Source organism: Salmo salar, chromosome 05 (genome assembly GCF_965601325.2).
Source record: "Salmo salar chromosome 05, fSalSal1, whole genome shotgun sequence".
In the NCBI taxonomy this organism is placed as follows: Eukaryota; Metazoa; Chordata; class Actinopteri; order Salmoniformes; family Salmonidae; genus Salmo; species Salmo salar.
The window spans coordinates 62,880,382-62,899,052 of NC_138295.1; the positions used below are offsets into that span (position 1 = coordinate 62,880,382).

The 18,671-nt window shown below is 43.7% G+C and overlaps 1 protein-coding gene across 5 annotated transcripts in view; it reads left to right on the forward strand.

Annotated features, from left to right (window-relative positions):
• Positions 1–18,671, forward strand: part of LOC106605454 (DENN domain-containing protein 4B) — a 46,411-nt gene that overhangs the window by 4,704 nt on the left and 23,036 nt on the right. Inside the window, exons 1-5 of one of the 5 annotated variants that reach the window (XM_045718493.2) lie at positions 10,347–10,551; positions 14,682–14,999; positions 15,508–15,760; positions 15,876–15,945; positions 16,161–16,330. In XM_045718493.2, the coding sequence (XP_045574449.2) occupies positions 10,472–10,551; positions 14,682–14,999; positions 15,508–15,760; positions 15,876–15,945; positions 16,161–16,330 (891 nt within the window). In that variant the 5' untranslated portion in view covers positions 10,347–10,471. Of the gene's footprint in view, positions 1–10,346; positions 10,552–14,681; positions 15,000–15,507; positions 15,761–15,875; positions 15,946–16,160; positions 16,331–18,671 lie in introns of those variants that run through there. The other 4 variants (XM_014201136.3, XM_014201135.3, XM_014201134.3 and 1 more) reach the window with 4 other exon arrangements.

The window sequence follows — 18,671 nt, forward strand, 5'->3', positions numbered from 1 at the left end:
TGATTTAATATAATATTACAACTGCTATTTGCTGCTGGCAGGCCTACTTGGCTACTCCTCTGCATAGACAACGGAGGCTTGATTTGTTGATTGTTCCATATCCTCACCACTTACACTAGTGGACAATTAGTGACTAGTTAGGTTAGCCATGCACCAACTAATTAATCATCATTGATTTAGCAAGTCTTTTTGTGACACAACTAAAAGTCTATGTTTCCACTTATCCTCACAAAACCCATAAACCCATAAAGGCAACTTTCTCAAAGACCCTCGTGCATCTAAAGCACTCAATGTATCCTTGTAGTAGAATTTGGGACATAGTTTCCGGAGGGTACTCTGTTCTCATTTAGGCCTACTTATCAGCTTTTTTCTAACTATACCTCTCTATGGCTCTCCAGTGTTCTTTCACAGCCGCCGCCTCCTCATGTCAGTAGTCTGTCTGCATGATGCCTGAGATGGCGACCTGGGACCTGTCACCTCTTGTTAGGGGTTTGCTACAGCTGGGGAAAGTTTATTGAAGAAAGGAACCTAAAAGCAACACATTGTCAGTGTTCATAACTCTCTGGGCACTAGGGTTGGGAGTCAATTACATTTCAATTCAGTCAAGAAACTCAAATTCTAGAATTGAAGCTTGCTATTTACTTTGAATTATGATTTTTCAATTTCTCAATAGAAGCTGAATGCTCAAGGTATAGTTTGATCAGTAGTGTTAGAGCCTTCCGTAAAGAATGTTTACCTGAAATCATGTCTCGTCTCCAACAGTCTGCCTCACTTACAGACTATCTCCTCAGTGTAAACACTAAAGGTGGAATGCTATCTCCCAGGACTCCCAGTTCCCTTTCACATCATATCTCATTGCAGAGGTAGGCTAGGCTTTGTGCATGAGGGATTGCGTATGTTTCTGCTTAACCTTTCACACTAGTACTACATTTATATAAGCCTGTAAGTTAATGCAAAATATAATGGTCCATGTTGAATGTCATAACAATGAAGTGGAAACGGAATGTTTAGGAGGAACCAGGGTTTGTCTTGAGACATGTTCAGTTGGCTAATACAGGGAGGGTGTCAGTATGATGTCATCATACCAGCCAGCAGTCATATACCATTTCATCTCAATAGTGAAATTTGGCCTCATTCCTCACCAAGTTTATCAAATCCATGACCTTTGCTTTATGACCCAGTGTCGCACAGATTCTCCCTCGCCCTCCGTTTGGAAAATCTGACCGTAATTCTATCCTCCTGATTCCTGCTTACAAGCAAAAATTAAAGCAGAAACTGCCAGTTACTCCGCGTCAGATGTCGCGGATGCTACACTACAGGACTGTTTTGCTAGCACAGATTGGAATATCTTCCGGGATTCATCCAATAGCATTGAGGAGTATACCACCTCAGTCACCGGCTTCATCAATAAGTGCCTCGATGACGTCGTCCATACAGTGACCGTACTTATATTTCCCAACCAGAAGCCATGGATTACAGGCAACATCCGAGCTAAAGGCTAGAGCTGCCACTTTCAATGAGCAGGACAATAATCTGGATGTTTATAAGAAATCCCGCTATGCCCCCAGATGAACCATCAAACAGGCAAAGCGTCAATACAGGACTAAGATTGAATCCTACTACACCGGCTCTGATGCTCGTCGGGTGTGGCAGGGCTTGAAAACTATTACGGACTGCAAAGGGAAACCCAGCTGCGAGCTGCCCAGTGACGCAAGCCTACCAGATGAGCTAAATGCCTTTTATGCTCTCTTCGAGGCAAGCAACACTGAAGCATGCATGAGAGCACCAGATGTTCCAGACGACTGTGTGATCACACTCGCTGTAGCCGATATGAGCAAAATCTTTAAACATGCCAACATTTACAAGGCCGCAGGGCCAGACGGATTACCAGGACGTGTACTCTGAGCATGCACGGACCAACTGCCAAGTGTCTTCACTGACATTTTCAACCTCTCCCTGACCGAGTCTGTAATACCTACATGTTTCAAACAGACCACCATAGTCCCTGTGCCCAAGAAAGCAAAGGTAACCTCCCTAAATGATTGCCGCCCCGTAGCACTCACGTCTGTAGCCATGAAGTGCTTTGAAAGGCTGGTCATGGCTCACATCAACACCATCATGCCAGAAACCCTAGACCCACTCCAATTTGCATACCGCCCCAACAGATCCACAGATGACACAATCTCAATTGCACTCTACACTGCCCTTTCCCACCTTGACAAAAGGAACACCTATGTGAGAATGCTGTTCATTGATTACAGCTCAGCGTTCAACACCATAGTGCCCTCAAAGCTCATCACTAAGCTAAGGACCCTGGGATTAAACACCTCTCTGGATCCTGAACTTCCTGGCGGGCTGCCCCCAGGTGGTAAGGGTAGGCAACAACACATCTGCCACGCTGATCCTCAACACTGGGGCCCCTCAGGGGTGCATGCTTAGTCCCCTCCTGTACTCCCTGTTCACCCACGACTGCATGGCCAAGCATGATTCCAACACCATCATTAAGTTTGCTGACGACAATAGTGGTAGGCCTGACAGCCTATAGGGATGAGGTCAGAGACCTGGCAGTGTGAGAGGTTGTTGTCCTGGCACCAATGTGAGCAAGACAAAGGAGCTGATCCTGGACTATAGGAATAGGAGGGCCGAACACGCCCCCATTCACATCGACGGGACTGAAGTGGAGCGGGTAGAGAGCTTCAGGTTTCTTAGTATCCACATCACCAACAAACTATCATGGTCCAAACACACCAAGACAGTTGTGAAGAGGGCACACTAACACCTTTTCCCTCTCAGGAGACTGAAAAGATTTGGCATAGGTCCTCAGATCCTCAAAAGGTTTTACAGCAGCACCATCGAGAGCATCCTGACCGGTTGCATCACCTTCTAGTATGGCAACTGCTTGCAATTCAGGACCTATATACTAGGCGTGTCAGAGGAAGGCCCCAAAAATTGTCAGACTACAGTCACCCAAGTCATAGACTGTTCTCTCTGCTACCGCATGGCAAGCGGTACCGGAGCGCCAAGTCTTGGACCGAAAGGCTCCTTAACAGCTCCTACCCCCCAAGCCATAAGACTGCTGAACAACTAATCAAATGGCCACCCAGGCAGTCTACACTTTGTTTTTACAGAGCTGCTACTCTCTGTTTATTAACTCTGCATAGTCACTTTACAAATGACTTCGAGAAACCTGTACCCCCAGTCATTGACTCGGTACCAGTACCCCCTTTATATAGCCTCATTAGTATGTACATTTCTTGTTACTTTTTGATTTGTTTAAATTTATTCTTTTTTTTAACCTTTATTTCTTGAACTGCATTGTTGGTTAAGGGCTTGTAAGTAAGCATTTCACCGTAATGCGACAAATACAATTTGATTCTGAGGAAAGGCTAGAGAGTCCTTCCCAGATGTGTATTGCCCTCCCTCATCATCATAAGAGAAGAGGAATGAGGACTTACATTCATGTGTTGAAAGTGCTTAGGCAGCTGGCAATCTGAGGAAGTGGCACGTCATCCAACTAGTGAATGTCAGATTAGGAAGTGGGTGTAGTTTTGGGAGAATATGATGTGAATACATTTGTGGGATGATGCAGGTTGGGTCTACTTTTCCTGGTGGAGTCCAGGTTGCACTGTGATCACTGATAATGCAGATGGAAAGCAAAGAGACTTTGTTATTCCTCACTCCACAATGAAGTCAGGTTGGGAGGCCAATGAAACTCATGTAACCCCTCTGCCAGCCTAAACCTGTGTATCGTTGTCAGCTTTTCTAAACGGGTTACTCCTAAAAGCAAACCTGATGCTGTTGTAGAATCAGGCTTAGTAACAGTCAGCCAGTCTGTCATCTGTCCAATAATCTCTCCTTTGTACTGCTGTAACAACCGCATTATACACTGTGCTATAGGGCCTGGTTCACAATGCTTAGCCCCGTATTGCTACTGTTGGGTTGTCTGCACTCACATACACTGTGATTAGTTTTGAGAACAGCTCTACAGCCTAGAGCCCCATTGGCAAATGGCCAGTGTCAAGATGATGTATCCATCTGCGATGGATGTCTCCTCTTTTCACTTGTACCCTGTATCTTTTCCTCACTAGCTATGGCTAACGCAGTGTAAATTACTGTTCTCAAAACAGAGCATCACTTAAGCCTCATACCCTGTGTAATGTGTAGGCCTACTGTATGCTGCATTATGCAACACAAAGAGGAGTGATTATGTGAAGTTTTAGTAGGGAAATGCATGAATATCAGTTATAGCCACATTTTATTGTCCACCTCGTTCAACGTCAAGGAATATATTTGTCCACTGCAATGTAATGATCATCCCACTTGTGCTGGCTAAATCAAACCTGGCAACTGCTCAAAATAAACCTCTCTCTCTCTACGCTTCCTTTCTCTCCTCTCCTTTTCTCTTTCTGTCTATCATGCTCTCTGCCTCTTCCCTGTCATCTGTCCCTTCAATCCTGTCTTCCTCAGTTGCTCATACTTTCTGTCAGCCCTAGCTGACTTTGCAACCTTCACTGTGTCACCTACACCACTTTGTCTATCCCCCCTGTCGTACACACACAAATCCATTTCCCTTGCTACAGCCTGTAGTTCATCCCTCCTTCCTCTACCTTTCTTTCTCTTTCGAACTCCATCTCTGCCAGCTAAAGGCAAAGTCTGTCCCTCCTTCCTCTATCCACTAAACTAGCATAAACACTTTAGCCACATTACCATAGGGGTTAGGCCAAAGCCCAGTGCTCAACAACAAGGAAAAGATGGGCATTCGATCTTGGTAGAACAATCACAATAATTGGCAGTTGCCTACACCAAAATCTCTAACATTGTCTAGTACCCTACCAACTGTTAAATGTGGATGGATACATCTTGGTTCTAGCGTCTAAAAAAATTACGGACACTGTTTATTTTCATGGATAGTATCCAAATTCAAGATAATAAGACCGTTGCTTGGTGCATCATATTGTACACTTAAGCCAGCATTGACTGAAGTCCCTTTCATGAAGCTGTCAGCCTCGCCCAGTAGGGAGTCTTGGATATTTATAACTTTAGATATCTTAATCTCCTTCAAGTGTCTGTCATTATTTTTTTTCTCTCATTTCAACAGTTAGGTCTCTCGTCTTTTCCTGTGTTGTTGTCCGCCAGTTTGGCAATAGGCTAATCCTTTACATTTTGACGAGGCCCACGGGAGACAGTTTTCCAGAAATCCTGGGAAGCTGCTGTATGTTGAAGCGCAAGTCAGTTATCACACCAATACCTGGAGACGTTTGAATTTGAATTCTAATACTTCAGCAGCAACGGAGAGAGAAGAGTGCTGCTGAAGCCGTCTGAAGCAGGTCTCTTTATTAGAGAGAGGCAGAACCGACTCTCTGAGCAGGCTTTAAATAGAAGCGTCGTTTGAAATAACAATTTCTCAGGAGTGCTGACAGAGAGACAGTGCCAGCCACGTGGCTCAATGGACGCTGCTGGAGCGGAATTAACAGGGCTGGTAGCATGAACCTTGGTGTTCGGGCCACCGAGGCCTTGGAATCGGTTTGGCTCTCTGACTTTGGGTGAACCAACCAGAACTGTTATTAGAATCTTCTGTGGTCTTGAGAGTGGTGTGTCTTCCTTGCCCTGAGGTATTACCAGGGTGAATTCAGACACCCTGGACAATGTTACGTTGTGACGTGGTCAGGGGACCATGTAGCCTGAGAGGCTGTCTGTGTTGGTTTTGTTCTCGACCCCTTTTAGTTTGTTATGGCCTAGGAAAGTGAGTAGGAGAGTGACTAGCAGAGGAAAACTTTTTGTTTGAATTGAGACTAGGTAGGCCTAGTTGTGTTGTTTTTTTTGGAGTAAGCGAAATGACTAACCTTTCCCACTGTGGTTGCCTGTATCAAGTTTCCTGAATTTAATTGTGGATGGCATTTAGATTGATCAAAGCATTATCAAGGATCAACTCTGGAAGTTATCCACATCGAAGACACTCTTGCTCCCTGATCATTTTAGTTCTGCCAGTCTGTGTTGCAACATCAGCAAGACAATGTTTAAGAACTACTTTGAAAATCCCAGAGTCAAATATAGAACAACACATGGGGCATGCTGTTTACTATTGACTTGCTGAATACAAAGTGATGAATAAAAAAATTAAACACAGTATCCACATGAAGCTTATTAGGTAGGCTTAGGCCTGATCTGTATCAACCTTATACCTGTTCCTCAGGTATACCATGCCTCAGAATGTCTCAGCCAGGCCATGTTTAGGTTGGATTGTTGACCTAGTTTGTCTACTATCCCCAGACCGCTGTTTATGACCCCCCCCCCCCCCCTTGCCGAGTCATGACTCGTGTCATCTAGAGAGGTGTCATTAAGTGTTTCTCAACCCCTGGACTGTGGACTGGCACTGGCCCATGAGATGTCACTTACTCGTACATCCCATGATCTAACACCAATTTTAGTCTACCCTCTAGTGCTAGTTTTAGTTAAGTAGCACTGACTCCAAGAAGGAGGAGCATAGCTTGTCGATTCCTGATAACTGCCAAAAACACTGGTGTAGGTCATGCCTTCTCTTTAGTGGTCTAATGGGCCAAGATCACCTTCATAACAACATGCTGATTGGACAGAGAAGGATTTGTCCCCCCACCACCCTACAATATTTAATCATCATACCCTTCAAGTTAAGTTTACACTAATGGAAGGGCCCCCTATCGTGTTGTTCCACTATCGCTCTTCTAGGCCTACACTTTTTTTCTCCAAGCAGCTCTGTTAAGTCAGAGTTGTGGTCTTTGGTAAACAGTTTGCGATAATGGCTTTTTCTCACTGTTGTCAACACTTTGGATAATGCTTTTTATTGTGGTGAGCTTGTGAAATGACCATTGTGGTACAGTACTCCCCTCTGGGCCTAACTCTGTTCACGGTGTGTGTGTGTGTGTGTAGGCTATGCACACGTGTGTGTCAATGTATGTCCCCTCTTAACGTCATCACGTGCTTGCCCCGTGCACACAAAAGGGGCATTGTGGGCCGGCCGGGCCTCCATTTTAGAATGGTATTGTGGCGATGCCCCTGAGTTGGTGTGGGCGTGTTTTTCCCAGCTACCAGGCATCTCTCTCCCTGTCGCTGACTTCCTGCAACATCTCGCTGGGAAGAGCGACCCTGAATACCACCTCTGTCACTAGCTGTGGCTCTGGTTGAAGGCCAGCTATGGGCAGCAGCATTCTGACAAGAGCAAAGGCACTGCCTCTGGACAGCATTCATCCCTAACAACTTTATCTTAAGCATTGTTTTGACAGGCAAATCAATCACATTTATTTCAATCAAATTTATTTATAAAGCCCTTCTTACATCAGCTGGTGTCACAAAGTGCTGTACAGAAACCCAGCCTAAAACCCCAAACAGTAAACAATGCAGGTGTAGAAGCTCGGTGGCTCGGAAAAACTCCCCAAATCAGCTGGAAAGCATATTTTGAGGAAGAATGTATGGCATTAAGTTGCAAGATACAAGTGTTCATAACAGCTGTTAGCACTGTACATTCTGCTGTATTTCAAATACATTTTGTGAGTGCTGTGGTGAGTATTGGAAATTATCTGGAAGTTTTTTTTAAAAGATCTCCACACTTTTGTGCTGTCAGAATGTTCCCCCAGGTATTACATAACACAAAGTAAAAATCTGTTCTTTCGAGGGTGTTATTGACAAAGCTATGAAGAAATGTTGACATGTGAAATGATGCGTGTAGCACCTCTTTACACACATCATTTCACACATTCTCAAACATGTCAGGAGTTTGAGAACCTGCTGTATAGGAAGAGTGAGAGTGCCTGTCTGCCAGTTCGGGGGCAGGATGTCTAGCTGCCAAGCCTGAACAGAGCTCTCCTTGTCTGTTTGGGGTGTCCTTATCAGGAGCTCACACCTGTAGAGATGTGGGGGTGCGGGTTGAGTGTTGTCACTGCACTGGCTCAGAAATAACTCTTCTCAATCGGTTGGAGGCAAGGCTAAACTGTAATTCACATACACAGTGAGCTATAACTAACTGCTTTATTTGACTGATATGGGGATTTAACCTACGTAAGGTAGAGTCAATTTCTCCTTTCCTAGAAAATGTTCATTGAAATGACTCATTCCTCAGTAGCTTGCATTAGAGGTTTATACTCTTGTGGAAATATATATTCAAGCCTTCCAGCCTAGCTGGTGCTCAATAATAGCAGGTGAATTAAAAGAAGAACCAAACTCATGACCTGTTTTTCAAATATCTTGTGGCTCTTTTTATTTCCTGCTTGTTTGAACCTACTTTTCTGAGGAGGTTGAGGCATGATGTGAGTGGCTGGAAGGCTTTCAGTTGCAGTTTTGTATCTGAGCATTAGCTAGCCTATTTTGACAAATTGTGTAAGCCACTGTTTCTCAATGAATTCTTGGTGAACCCTCAGGGTGCACACAACAGACTTTGTTTTGTATGTTTAAGTATTGTATCACCCCACTGAATAATAACATCAGTAAATTATTATAATATCTGGAAAGCAGCCAGAGGGAGAGGCTGGCTGACATGTTCAAGATGCAATACAGACTAGATGGCGAACTGGGTAGCGACCCGAATTCATGTGCTCAACTTGTTTGAATCTTATGTCATCTGTGTACGCCTGTGGATGTTTTTCATGAGTTATGACTCAAACTCTGACATTAGTTCAACCAAGCAGGGATGCACAACTCTAGTCCTTGACGGCCGCACTTGTTATCAGTCAGGGAGGAAAGAACTAGCAGAATGACAGACTGAACCCCTGCCCTAAAACAACCCCTCTCCTTCAGTAGTAGGCCATGGTCTAATACTTCACATTGATGTCAGCTCGTATGATTATGGTGGTGGTCCACTGCTTCCAGGCTGAAGTGCACTGTCAGACACGTCATAATTCTGGGGAATAAGACCTTTACTTCTCTCTTGTTGCTTGTCTAATTATGGCGTATTCAATTCTATATCTATGATGCACTGGGTTTCATACGAATGGGTCTTCAAAAGCCTCTTGTCAGGATGTGGGCGCTCTAGTCCCAGAGCTTGCTCTCTCTTTTGCTCTCTCTCTCTCTCTCTCTCTCGCTCAAACCACTGACAGTTTTAATGAATTCATTTCTTAGTTATACTGACAAGCATATTGAAATAACTTGCAGTCGCAAGGATTGTGACTAATATTAAGACATGTTGGACATTGGGGCAATCCAGTACTCAAAAGGGGTTTTCCAGTGTGTGTGTTTGTGTGTACATTCGCAAGCGTGTGTGTGTGTGAGAGATAGAATGTGCACGTTACCATGCACGTAGGGTATTATGAAAAAGGGAACCAGCTATTATTAGCCTACATCAGCAATTTCTGAAAACCCTGAGGTTCAGTGTCCTTGACAAGCTCCCAGCAGGGCAAAGTCCTTTTATTATAGTACCATTGTAGGCCTTAGGGCCTAACAGATCCTTTATACTGGTGTGTTTGTTTTGCATCAAATGCTGGACTGAAATATTTATTTTCATAAGACATTAATAATACTCAAAATACTCAAACTTTTGGGACGGTAACACATTTTTTGTTGTTTTGGCTCTGTACTCCAGCACATTCAATTTGAAATAATACAATGACTATGTAGTTAAAGTGCAGACTGTCCGCTTTAATTTGAGGATATTTTAATACATGTCGGGTGAACTGTTTAGAAATTGGATGACATTTTGATGCTACCATTATTACGGATAATCCTGAATGAATTGTGAATAATGATGAGTGAGAAAGTTAGAGATGCACACATATCATACCCCGAAGATGTGCTAACCTCTCAACATTACAATAACAGGGGGTCAGCATTATTGGAGGGGGGGATGTATTATATTTAGGTGCGTCTAACTTGCTCACTCATTGTTCACAATTCATTCAGGATTGTCCGTAATCATGCATCCACATATAAGTGAATTTGTCCCAATACTTTTGGTCCCCTAAAATGGGGGAACTATGTACAAAAACAGTTCTAAACGGTTCACTAAATGGATGAAAATACCCTCAAATTAAATCTGACAGTCTGCACTTTAACCTCAAAGTTATTGTATTCGTTGTATAATTTCAAATCCAAAGTGCTGGAGTACAGAGCCAAAACAACACAAAATTGTCATTTTGGAGCTCACTGTATATTATCACCTCCTGTAGCCTGTCATAATTCCCTCCCTGGAGAACTGTCACCGTGCTCCATTGTCACTAGGAAGCTACTGATGAACTCTTGGAATATAACAGGAAACAGGCTGCCAGTGGCCACTTCCTGTTTGCCAGTTAACCTTTGGAGCCCAACCTCCATCGATTTCCTCTATTCTCACTTTTTCAAGACCCTTTTAGTAATTCTCTCACTCTCTAGGCATGCATAGTACTCTTACGCGTTAGATGTGCTAAATACTAGTGATTAGAGGTCGACCGATTAATCGGAATGGCAGATTAATTAGGGACGATTTCAAGTTTTCATAACAATCAGTAATCGTCATTTTTGGACACCGATTATGGCCGATTACATTGCACTTCACGAGGAGACTGCGTGGCAGGCTGACTACCTGTTATGCGAGTGCAGCAAGGAGCCAAGGTAAGGTGCTAGCTAGCATTAAACTTATCTTATAAAAAACAATCAATCTTAACATAATCACTAGTTAACTTCACATGGTTGATGATATTACTAGTTTAGCTTGTCCTGTGTTGCATATAATCGATGCAGTGCCTGTTAATTTATCATTGAATCACAGCATACTTCGCCAATCGGGTGATTTAACAAGCTCATTCGCGAAAAAAAAACCTGTCGTTGCACCAATGTGTACCTAACCATAAACATCAATGCCTTTCTTAAAATCAATACACACGTCTATATTTTTAAACCTGCATATTTAGTTAATATTGCCTGCTAACATGAATTTCTTTTAACTAGGGAAATTGTGTCACTTCTCTTGCGTTCTGTGCAAGCAGAGTCAGGGTATATGCAGCCGTTTGGGCCGCCTGGCTTGTTGCGAACTGTGTGAAGTCAATTTCTTCAAAGACCGTAATTAATTTGCCAGAATTGTACAGAATTATGACATAACATTGAAGGTTGTGCAATGAAACAGCAATATTTAGACTTAGGGATGCCACTCGTTAGATAAAATACAGAAAGGTTCCGTATTTCACTGAAAGAATAAACGTTTTGTTTTTGAAATTATAGTTTCCGGATTTTACCATATTAATGACCTAAGGCTCGTATTTCTGTGTTATATTATAATCAAGTCTATGATTTGATAGAGCAGTCTGACTGAGCGGTGGTAGGCAGCAGCAGGCTCGTAAGCATTCATTCAAACAGCACTTTCCTGCATTTGCCAGCAGCTCTTCGCTGTGCTTCAAGCCATGCGCTGTTTATGACTTCAAGCCTATCAACTCCCGAGATTAGGCTGGCAATACTAAAGTACCTATTAGAACATCCAATAGTCAAAGGTATATGAAATACAAATGGTATAGAGAGAAATAGTCCTATAATAACTATAACCTAAAGCTTCTTACATGGGAATATTGAAGACTCATGTTAAAAGGAACCACCATATGTTCTGAGCAAGGAACTTAAACGTTAGCTTTTTTACATGGCATATATTGCATTTTTACTTTCTTCTCCAACACTTTGTTTTTGCATTATTCAAACCAAATTGAACAGGTTTCATTATTTATTTGAGACTAAATAGATTTTATTGATGTATTATATTAAGTTAAAATAAGTGTTCATTCAGTATTGTTGTAATTGTCATTATTACAAATATATATACCGATTTAATCGGTATCGTCTTTCTTTTGGTCCTCCAATAATCGGTATCGGCGTTGAAAAATCATAATCGGTCGACCTCTACTAGTGATGCACCGATATGACACTTGTGGCCGATACCGATATCCAATATTTTCCTTACAAAAAAAACGATATCGATATCCGATATTTTTTTTAGCAGCCTTTTAAGCATTCTAGTACAGTCAAATAGTTAACACACACACACACGGACGCAGCGGTCTAAGGCACTGCATCTCAGTGCAAGAGGCGTCACTACAGTCCCTGGGTCGAATCTAGGCTGTATCACATCCGGCTGTGATTGGGAGTCCTATAGGGCGGCACACAATTGGCCCAGCGTCGTCGGGTTTGGCCAGGGTAGGCTGTCATTGTAATTAAGAATTTGTTCTTAACTGACTTGCCTAGTTAAATAAAGGTTACACACACGCACTGACCAAAAAGTTATTTTGTTGGCATTTACGTATGTCCCCATTACCAGTAAAACATAATCGAAACCTATGTATTTCACTTACTTGCTGTGCTATTTCGTTGTTCAGTCGTTTTATTCTCAACCAGGATTTCTACGGAACGCCGTTTGGCTCTTTCTGGGTCAAAAAAAGATGCTATTTAATGTGTCAAATAACACTTTGTCGTGTCAAGTAAGTTTGTAGACCAATCTGGACCTGAATATGACTGCAAGTCATATAATAATTTAACGTACATTTTTTTACATAGTGTAATAACTATCATTTCATATGTCACAACGATTCATCGATACGTATGCTATGATGCTGGTAAAGTTGTCTCGCTCACCTACAGTGCTGGTCATAAAAAAAAAAAGCTTGCTAGCTCGTGGATGCAAACAATGTTCTTCCCCAAAAACATAGCAAAATGACATCTGTTTCAGTAGCAATAGTTTGCTAGCTAACTATATAGCTAGGTGTCATCATCTAAAATAACCCTAATTTATAAGACAGTTCTTATTTCATTAATGGTGGTCGGATAATAGTGGACTTTGCGGTTAGCCTTCAAAATAATAGTATGGCATAATTCTACTATGTATTAATTTGCATCACTGTCAATGACATACTTTTATTTTGAAGGCAAACCGCAAATTCCACTTGTGGCTAATCGTTACTATAGCTAGCTTCACAACACATAAACCGGTCCGGTCGAGCCTCACTAGCCAGATAAAGCTAGCTGGCTGCTTATAACGTTAGCTTTGGGCAACAGGGTTAAGTAGCTGGCTAGCTATTTATTTTCATGAACTGAAGTTAAATTTAAATTGGCGAACAAGTGGTAACCTAGCTAATACTTACTCACAAGGATTCCTAAATCATTGCTAAGAATAATAAAAATGACTGCAGTTTCTACTGGTCATTGTTTTCAGGCTGGTTGTATTGTTGCTAACTAGGTACCAAGCTAAATCTAGCTACCCCAGAAGTTTCGGTTGAATAAATTATGCTTTATTACCAACGTGGTATTGTAAACACATCGTTCGTGGCCGGTGTTTGCTGTCTTTTTCGTACATCTTTGACAGTGCAACTGTATCTTTTTTTGACATGCAAAGACCCAAACGGCGTTCCATAGTATGTATGTCGCGAAGCTAATAGCAGTGACGCTATTACTGTGTAACTCCGGTAGAGCAACATCGGAAAAATAGCGCACTTCGTAGTGTTAACCGGTGCTCGACCTATCGGCGACAGCAAACATCCCCAACGACAGAGGATTGTCAAGGGCAATGAATTCCATTATCTTGGCTGTAATGGATTTCACCTTTTGAGTTGTCTCGCTGAAAATGTGTTACTCTTTCAAATGACTGCTTGACTTGTTGACTGCTCGATCCACAGATTGACAAAGCAAACGCAACACACACTGTCCTGTCTTCCTAGCAGTGACTTAACGACTCATCCACTCTGTGAGGAAGGCCTATCCATCCTGTATAAATGCTCTCTAGACAGTAATGCTCCCTCTGAAAGGATTGGAGAGGGAATCCACATTATTTGTTTCCAATAATTCGCTGAATCGGTTTTAGTTTTTTTATTAGCTTTTAAATAGATTTGATGTATTTGTTGGCGTTTGGTTTGGTTTACCTTACTAGCGATGTTGGCTAGCTAGCTTTGAATGCTGCAGCACTACAGAAGCAAATAGGACTGCATTAGCAGAGATGGCTTGCAGTAGTGAAGATTGTCCAATACTCTGACGGTCACAAAATGTATGGTGTGCCTGTGCGCCAGTGGCAGGAGTGGCATCTACAAAGGGTTAGGGTAGGGATAGACTTAGCTACGAAGCCCAACGCACAGAGAGGAAGTTGGGAATGGAGAGGTGTGTTCTGTGCTGCTGAGGCTACGGACCTCCGCTGACCATCCGAAGTGCAAGCCTGATCCCATCCATGACTTCTTAACTTTCTTGATTTGCCAACTGTATCACATTTATTTTTGTTTTGTTTTCTTGTTGTATTTCCTGATACATATGAAATCCAACTTTTAGTTGCCATGTATACTGAAATAAACAAACTAAACTAATGGGTGGGGAGAGGATGAGTGGTAATTGGTGGGATCTCCCCTCAGCAGAACTCGGCAGCTTATTGTTGACCCTCAGACTACCTCTCAGACGGGTCATATCTGTATGAAATGTGAATGACTCAAGGCCTTATAGTCAAAAATAAATACTTGTGTGTGTGGTACTGTGTGGCATCCTCGTGCAATGATATTATCACTCTCCTGGTTGTTTATCTATTGCCAATGATGAGAACCAAATATTGTCAGTCTGAATAATGTTTTGTTTCTATAAGACTGTCGGAAGGAAGGAATCCATTCATCATCAACTGCTCAGCCAGATGTATGTTTACATAAGCAAGATCGCACAATCTCACCTTGATTCCCCCTCCCTCTACTTCTCGCTCTCTTTTTCTCCCCCTCTCTCTCCCTCTCTCTCCACAGCAGTTGGCAGACAGGCGGCATGACGGAGGAGAAATGCCCCCAGCTAGTGGACTACTTTGTGGTGGCAGGGCTGGCTCCGGGGGGCTCGGCCCCACTGGACGACGAGGGCCAGCAGAGAGGGGGCCGGGTGGTGGAGCCCGTCACAGACCTGGTGGTGATCGCCCGGGGCTTGGGGGAGGAGGTGCCCGAGGGCTTCACCTGCATCGAGAAGACCCAGGGGGGCCACCCGGCCGAGCTGAGCGCCGGACTCATCAACAACCCCCACATGTACCTGTGTTACCGCCGTGGGCATGACAAGCCACCCATCCTCGACCTCGGGTGAGACACTCAAGCAGTGATGAAAAAAATGGCCATTCTATTCTAATGTGTGCTGGAGTCAGACATTAGCCACAACATCAATTTAAAGCTATGCATGGTGCTTGGAGTTCACATACTGGAGTTCACATACTGTAGCTAATACATAACAATGCTTTGAGCTTGCATTATGCAATTATCAACATACTGCATGCTGTAACCATGTTCGTCTGACCACAAAGGTTTTATTGTATGCTATTGCTATGTAGCCCTGAAGCGCCATCATCATTAAATTAAGCATGTCTGGCTAAGCCATACATGACTGCAAAATGTAATTGTATACATACCCATAGATTCTTTAATGGAAAGAGCTATGCACGTCACATGATACATTAATTCTGGACAAAGTGCGGGATGTCTTCTAAACATGAAAAGAAAAGCTTTCCTGATTGAGTGATAGAAATTGGTTTCTGTGAACTGTATAACGAGTGACATTGACTGACTCATTGTCCTGACTCTGCCCGGTCCCCAGGGTGCTGTACGAGGGCAAAGAGGTGGTGAAGCAGGGCTGGTACGTGATCGAGACCACCCCCTACAGCCGCTCAGCCAGCTTGAGCTCCGGGGGGCCCGCCACCCACCGCACCTTCCTAACTTACCGCCGGGCCCCAGAGTCCCAGGCCCTCCACACCCTGGGGGTCACAGACATCTCCCTCCTTCTGCCCAGCAAGGGGGAGGTGGCCGCCCACACCTTCTGCCGGGTGGAGAAGAACCTCAACACTGGCATAGTGGGTTTGAAGCACTCTACTTTCTACTCTGTTTTTTTTTACTTAATTCTTAATCTCTCTCGCTTTCCCTCCATCCCTCTCTCTCTCACTGTGCTTTGTTGATTTGGCTCCACAGTGGGGTCCAGCCTTATACCTGTGCTACAAGAGAGCTGTAGCCAAAGCCAATGCCCTAGTCTATGAAGCAGGTGAGTGTAGACTGTTCCATTCTGATGGTATCACAGCACTCATTCTGCTGCGTCGCCGTATGTGACGTTGTAAACAGAGAAGGCCTATTGACCTACTTCTCACAATTAAATATATTTAGAAGTAGAAAGAGCTACCAAAAATGAAAGTCTCTCTGTAGTCAGTAATCAAAATGGTACTTTTATTAACCGTCTGTCTCTGTGTGTGTGTTTCCCAGGTCTGATCAGTCGGTATCCGGAAGCGGACGTGGAGTCGTTCCCCCTGCCAGAGTCTGTGCCTATGTTCTGTCTGCCCATGGGTGTGACGGTGGAGAGCTGGCCCCTCAACACCAAGTACCAGCTCCCTGTCTTCTCTACCTTCGTCCTCACTAGCGCCTGTGGCGACAAGGTGGGTCCGCCTACCTGCCTCCTTCTCACACACACTCTCCAACACTCTAACACTGCGCAGTGGCTGAGCTTTTGAATCCATTGGTTTATGTGTTAAGCTGTGTAGGAAGGTTCTCTATATAATATCAGGTGAATGTATAATTTATTTTAGCTCGTTGCAAGTCACCGGTTCAGTCAATTTCAACAAATGACAGTAACTTAAGATGTCATTATTTGTCAGACATTGAAATACTTCACTCCATCCATGATGTCTGCAGTAACAGTGATAATCATAATGGTAATAGTAAAGTTTCCTAATTCATATTAAATCCAGACAACAAGCAAACATTTTTCTAATAAAAGCTCAGTTTATTCCAAAAAGTAAATCATATCATCCTATTAGGATGTTCCCAGGATGAACCTGAACCCTTTCTTCAACTGTTTCCAGACCCTCCTCAGACCTATTTCCAGCCAAATCACCCCTGTACTCTTTCCCTGCTCCATCATCTCCATCCTGTTCCCCTTTCCTTTCTCTGTTCCCTATCCTTCATTTTCTGCTCTTTCCTCTCAGCCTTGCTCTCAAGCCGTGTTTTCTTATCCCCTGCCTTGTCCTGTCACCTGGGGGACCTGGCCATTGTTTTTCTAAGAAAGATAACAAGTGTTGTTTAACTGCAGTAACAACAGCATACTAGTATAGCTACTGATTTCTTGTTTACTTGTACTACTGCTACTACTGTATTCATTCTAAAATGGCTACGTTGAAGAGATGATAGTTTACTCAACAGAAGGATAGTACAGTAGAAACAACATTATAGTGCTGAAATAAACTCAGCAAAAAAAGAAACGTCCTCACTGTCAAATGCGTTTATTTTCAGAAAACTTAACATGTGTAAATATTTGTATGAACATAAGATTCAACAACTGAGACATGAACTGAACAAGTTCCACAGACATGTGATTAACAGAAATGGAATGTGTCCCTGAACAAAGCGGGGGTCAAAATCAAAAGTAACAATCAGTATCTGGTGTGGCCACCAGCTGCATTAAGTACTGCAGTGCATCTCCTCCTCATGGACTGCTCCAGATTTCCCAGTTCTTGCTGTGAGATGTTACCCCACTCTTCCACCAAGGCACCTGCAAGTTCCCAGACATTTCTGGGGGGAATGGCCCTAGCCCTCACCCTCCGATCCAACAGGTCCCAGACGTGCTCAATGAGATTGAGATCCGGGCTCTTCACTGGCCATGGCAGAACACTGAGATTCCTGTCTTGCAGGAAATCACGCACTGAATGAGCAGTATGGCTGGTGGCGTTGTCATGCTGGAGGGTCATGTCAGGATGAGCCTGCAGGAAGGGTACCACATGAGGGAGGAGGATGTCTTCCCTGTAACGCACAGCGTTGAGATTGCCTGCAATGACAACAAGCTCAGTCCAATGATGCTGTGACACACCGCCCCAGACCATGACGGACCCTCCACCTCCAAATTGATCCCACTCCAGAGTACAGGCCTTGGTGTAACGCTCATTCCTTCGACGATAAACGCGAATCCGACCAGCACCCCTGGTGAGACAAAACCGCGACTCGTCAGTGAAGAGCACTTTTTGCCAGTCCTTTCTGGTCAGGCGACGGTGGGTTTGTGCCCATAGGCGACGTTGCCGGTGATGTCTGGTGAGGACCTGCCTTACAACAAGCCTTCAAGCCCTCAGTCCAGCCTCTCTCAGCCTGTTGCGGACAGTCTGAGCACTGATGGAGGGATTGTGCGTTCCTGGTGTAACTCTGGAAGTTGTTGTTGCCATCCTGTACTTGTCCCGCAGGTGTGAAGTTTGGATGTACCGATTCTGTGCATGTGTTACACGTGATCTGCCACTGCGAGGACGATCAGTCCGTCCTGTCTCCCTGTAGCGCTGTCTTAGGCGTCTCACAGTACGGACAGTACAATTTATTGCCCTGGCCACATTTGCAGTCCTCATGCCTCCTTGCAGCATACCTAAGGCACATTCACGCTGATGAGCAGGGACCTTGGGCATCTTTCTTTTGGTGTTTTTCAGAGTCAGTAGAAAGGCCTCTTTAGTGTCCTACGTTTTCATAAATGTGACCTGTAAGCTGTTAGTGTCTTAACGACCGTTCCACAGGTGCATGTTCATTAATTGTTTATGGTTCATTGAACAAGCATGGGAAACAGTGTTTAAACGCTTTACAATGAAGTTCTGTGACGTTATTTGGATTTTTACTAATTATCTTTGAAAGACAGGGTCCTTTAAAAGGGATGTTTATTTTTTTGCTAAGTTTAGTCACTAAAGCTCACCTTTGATTGACCACCCTTTGTTTCTCCGTCTTTCTCTGTGGACAAATCCTGGACTCGCC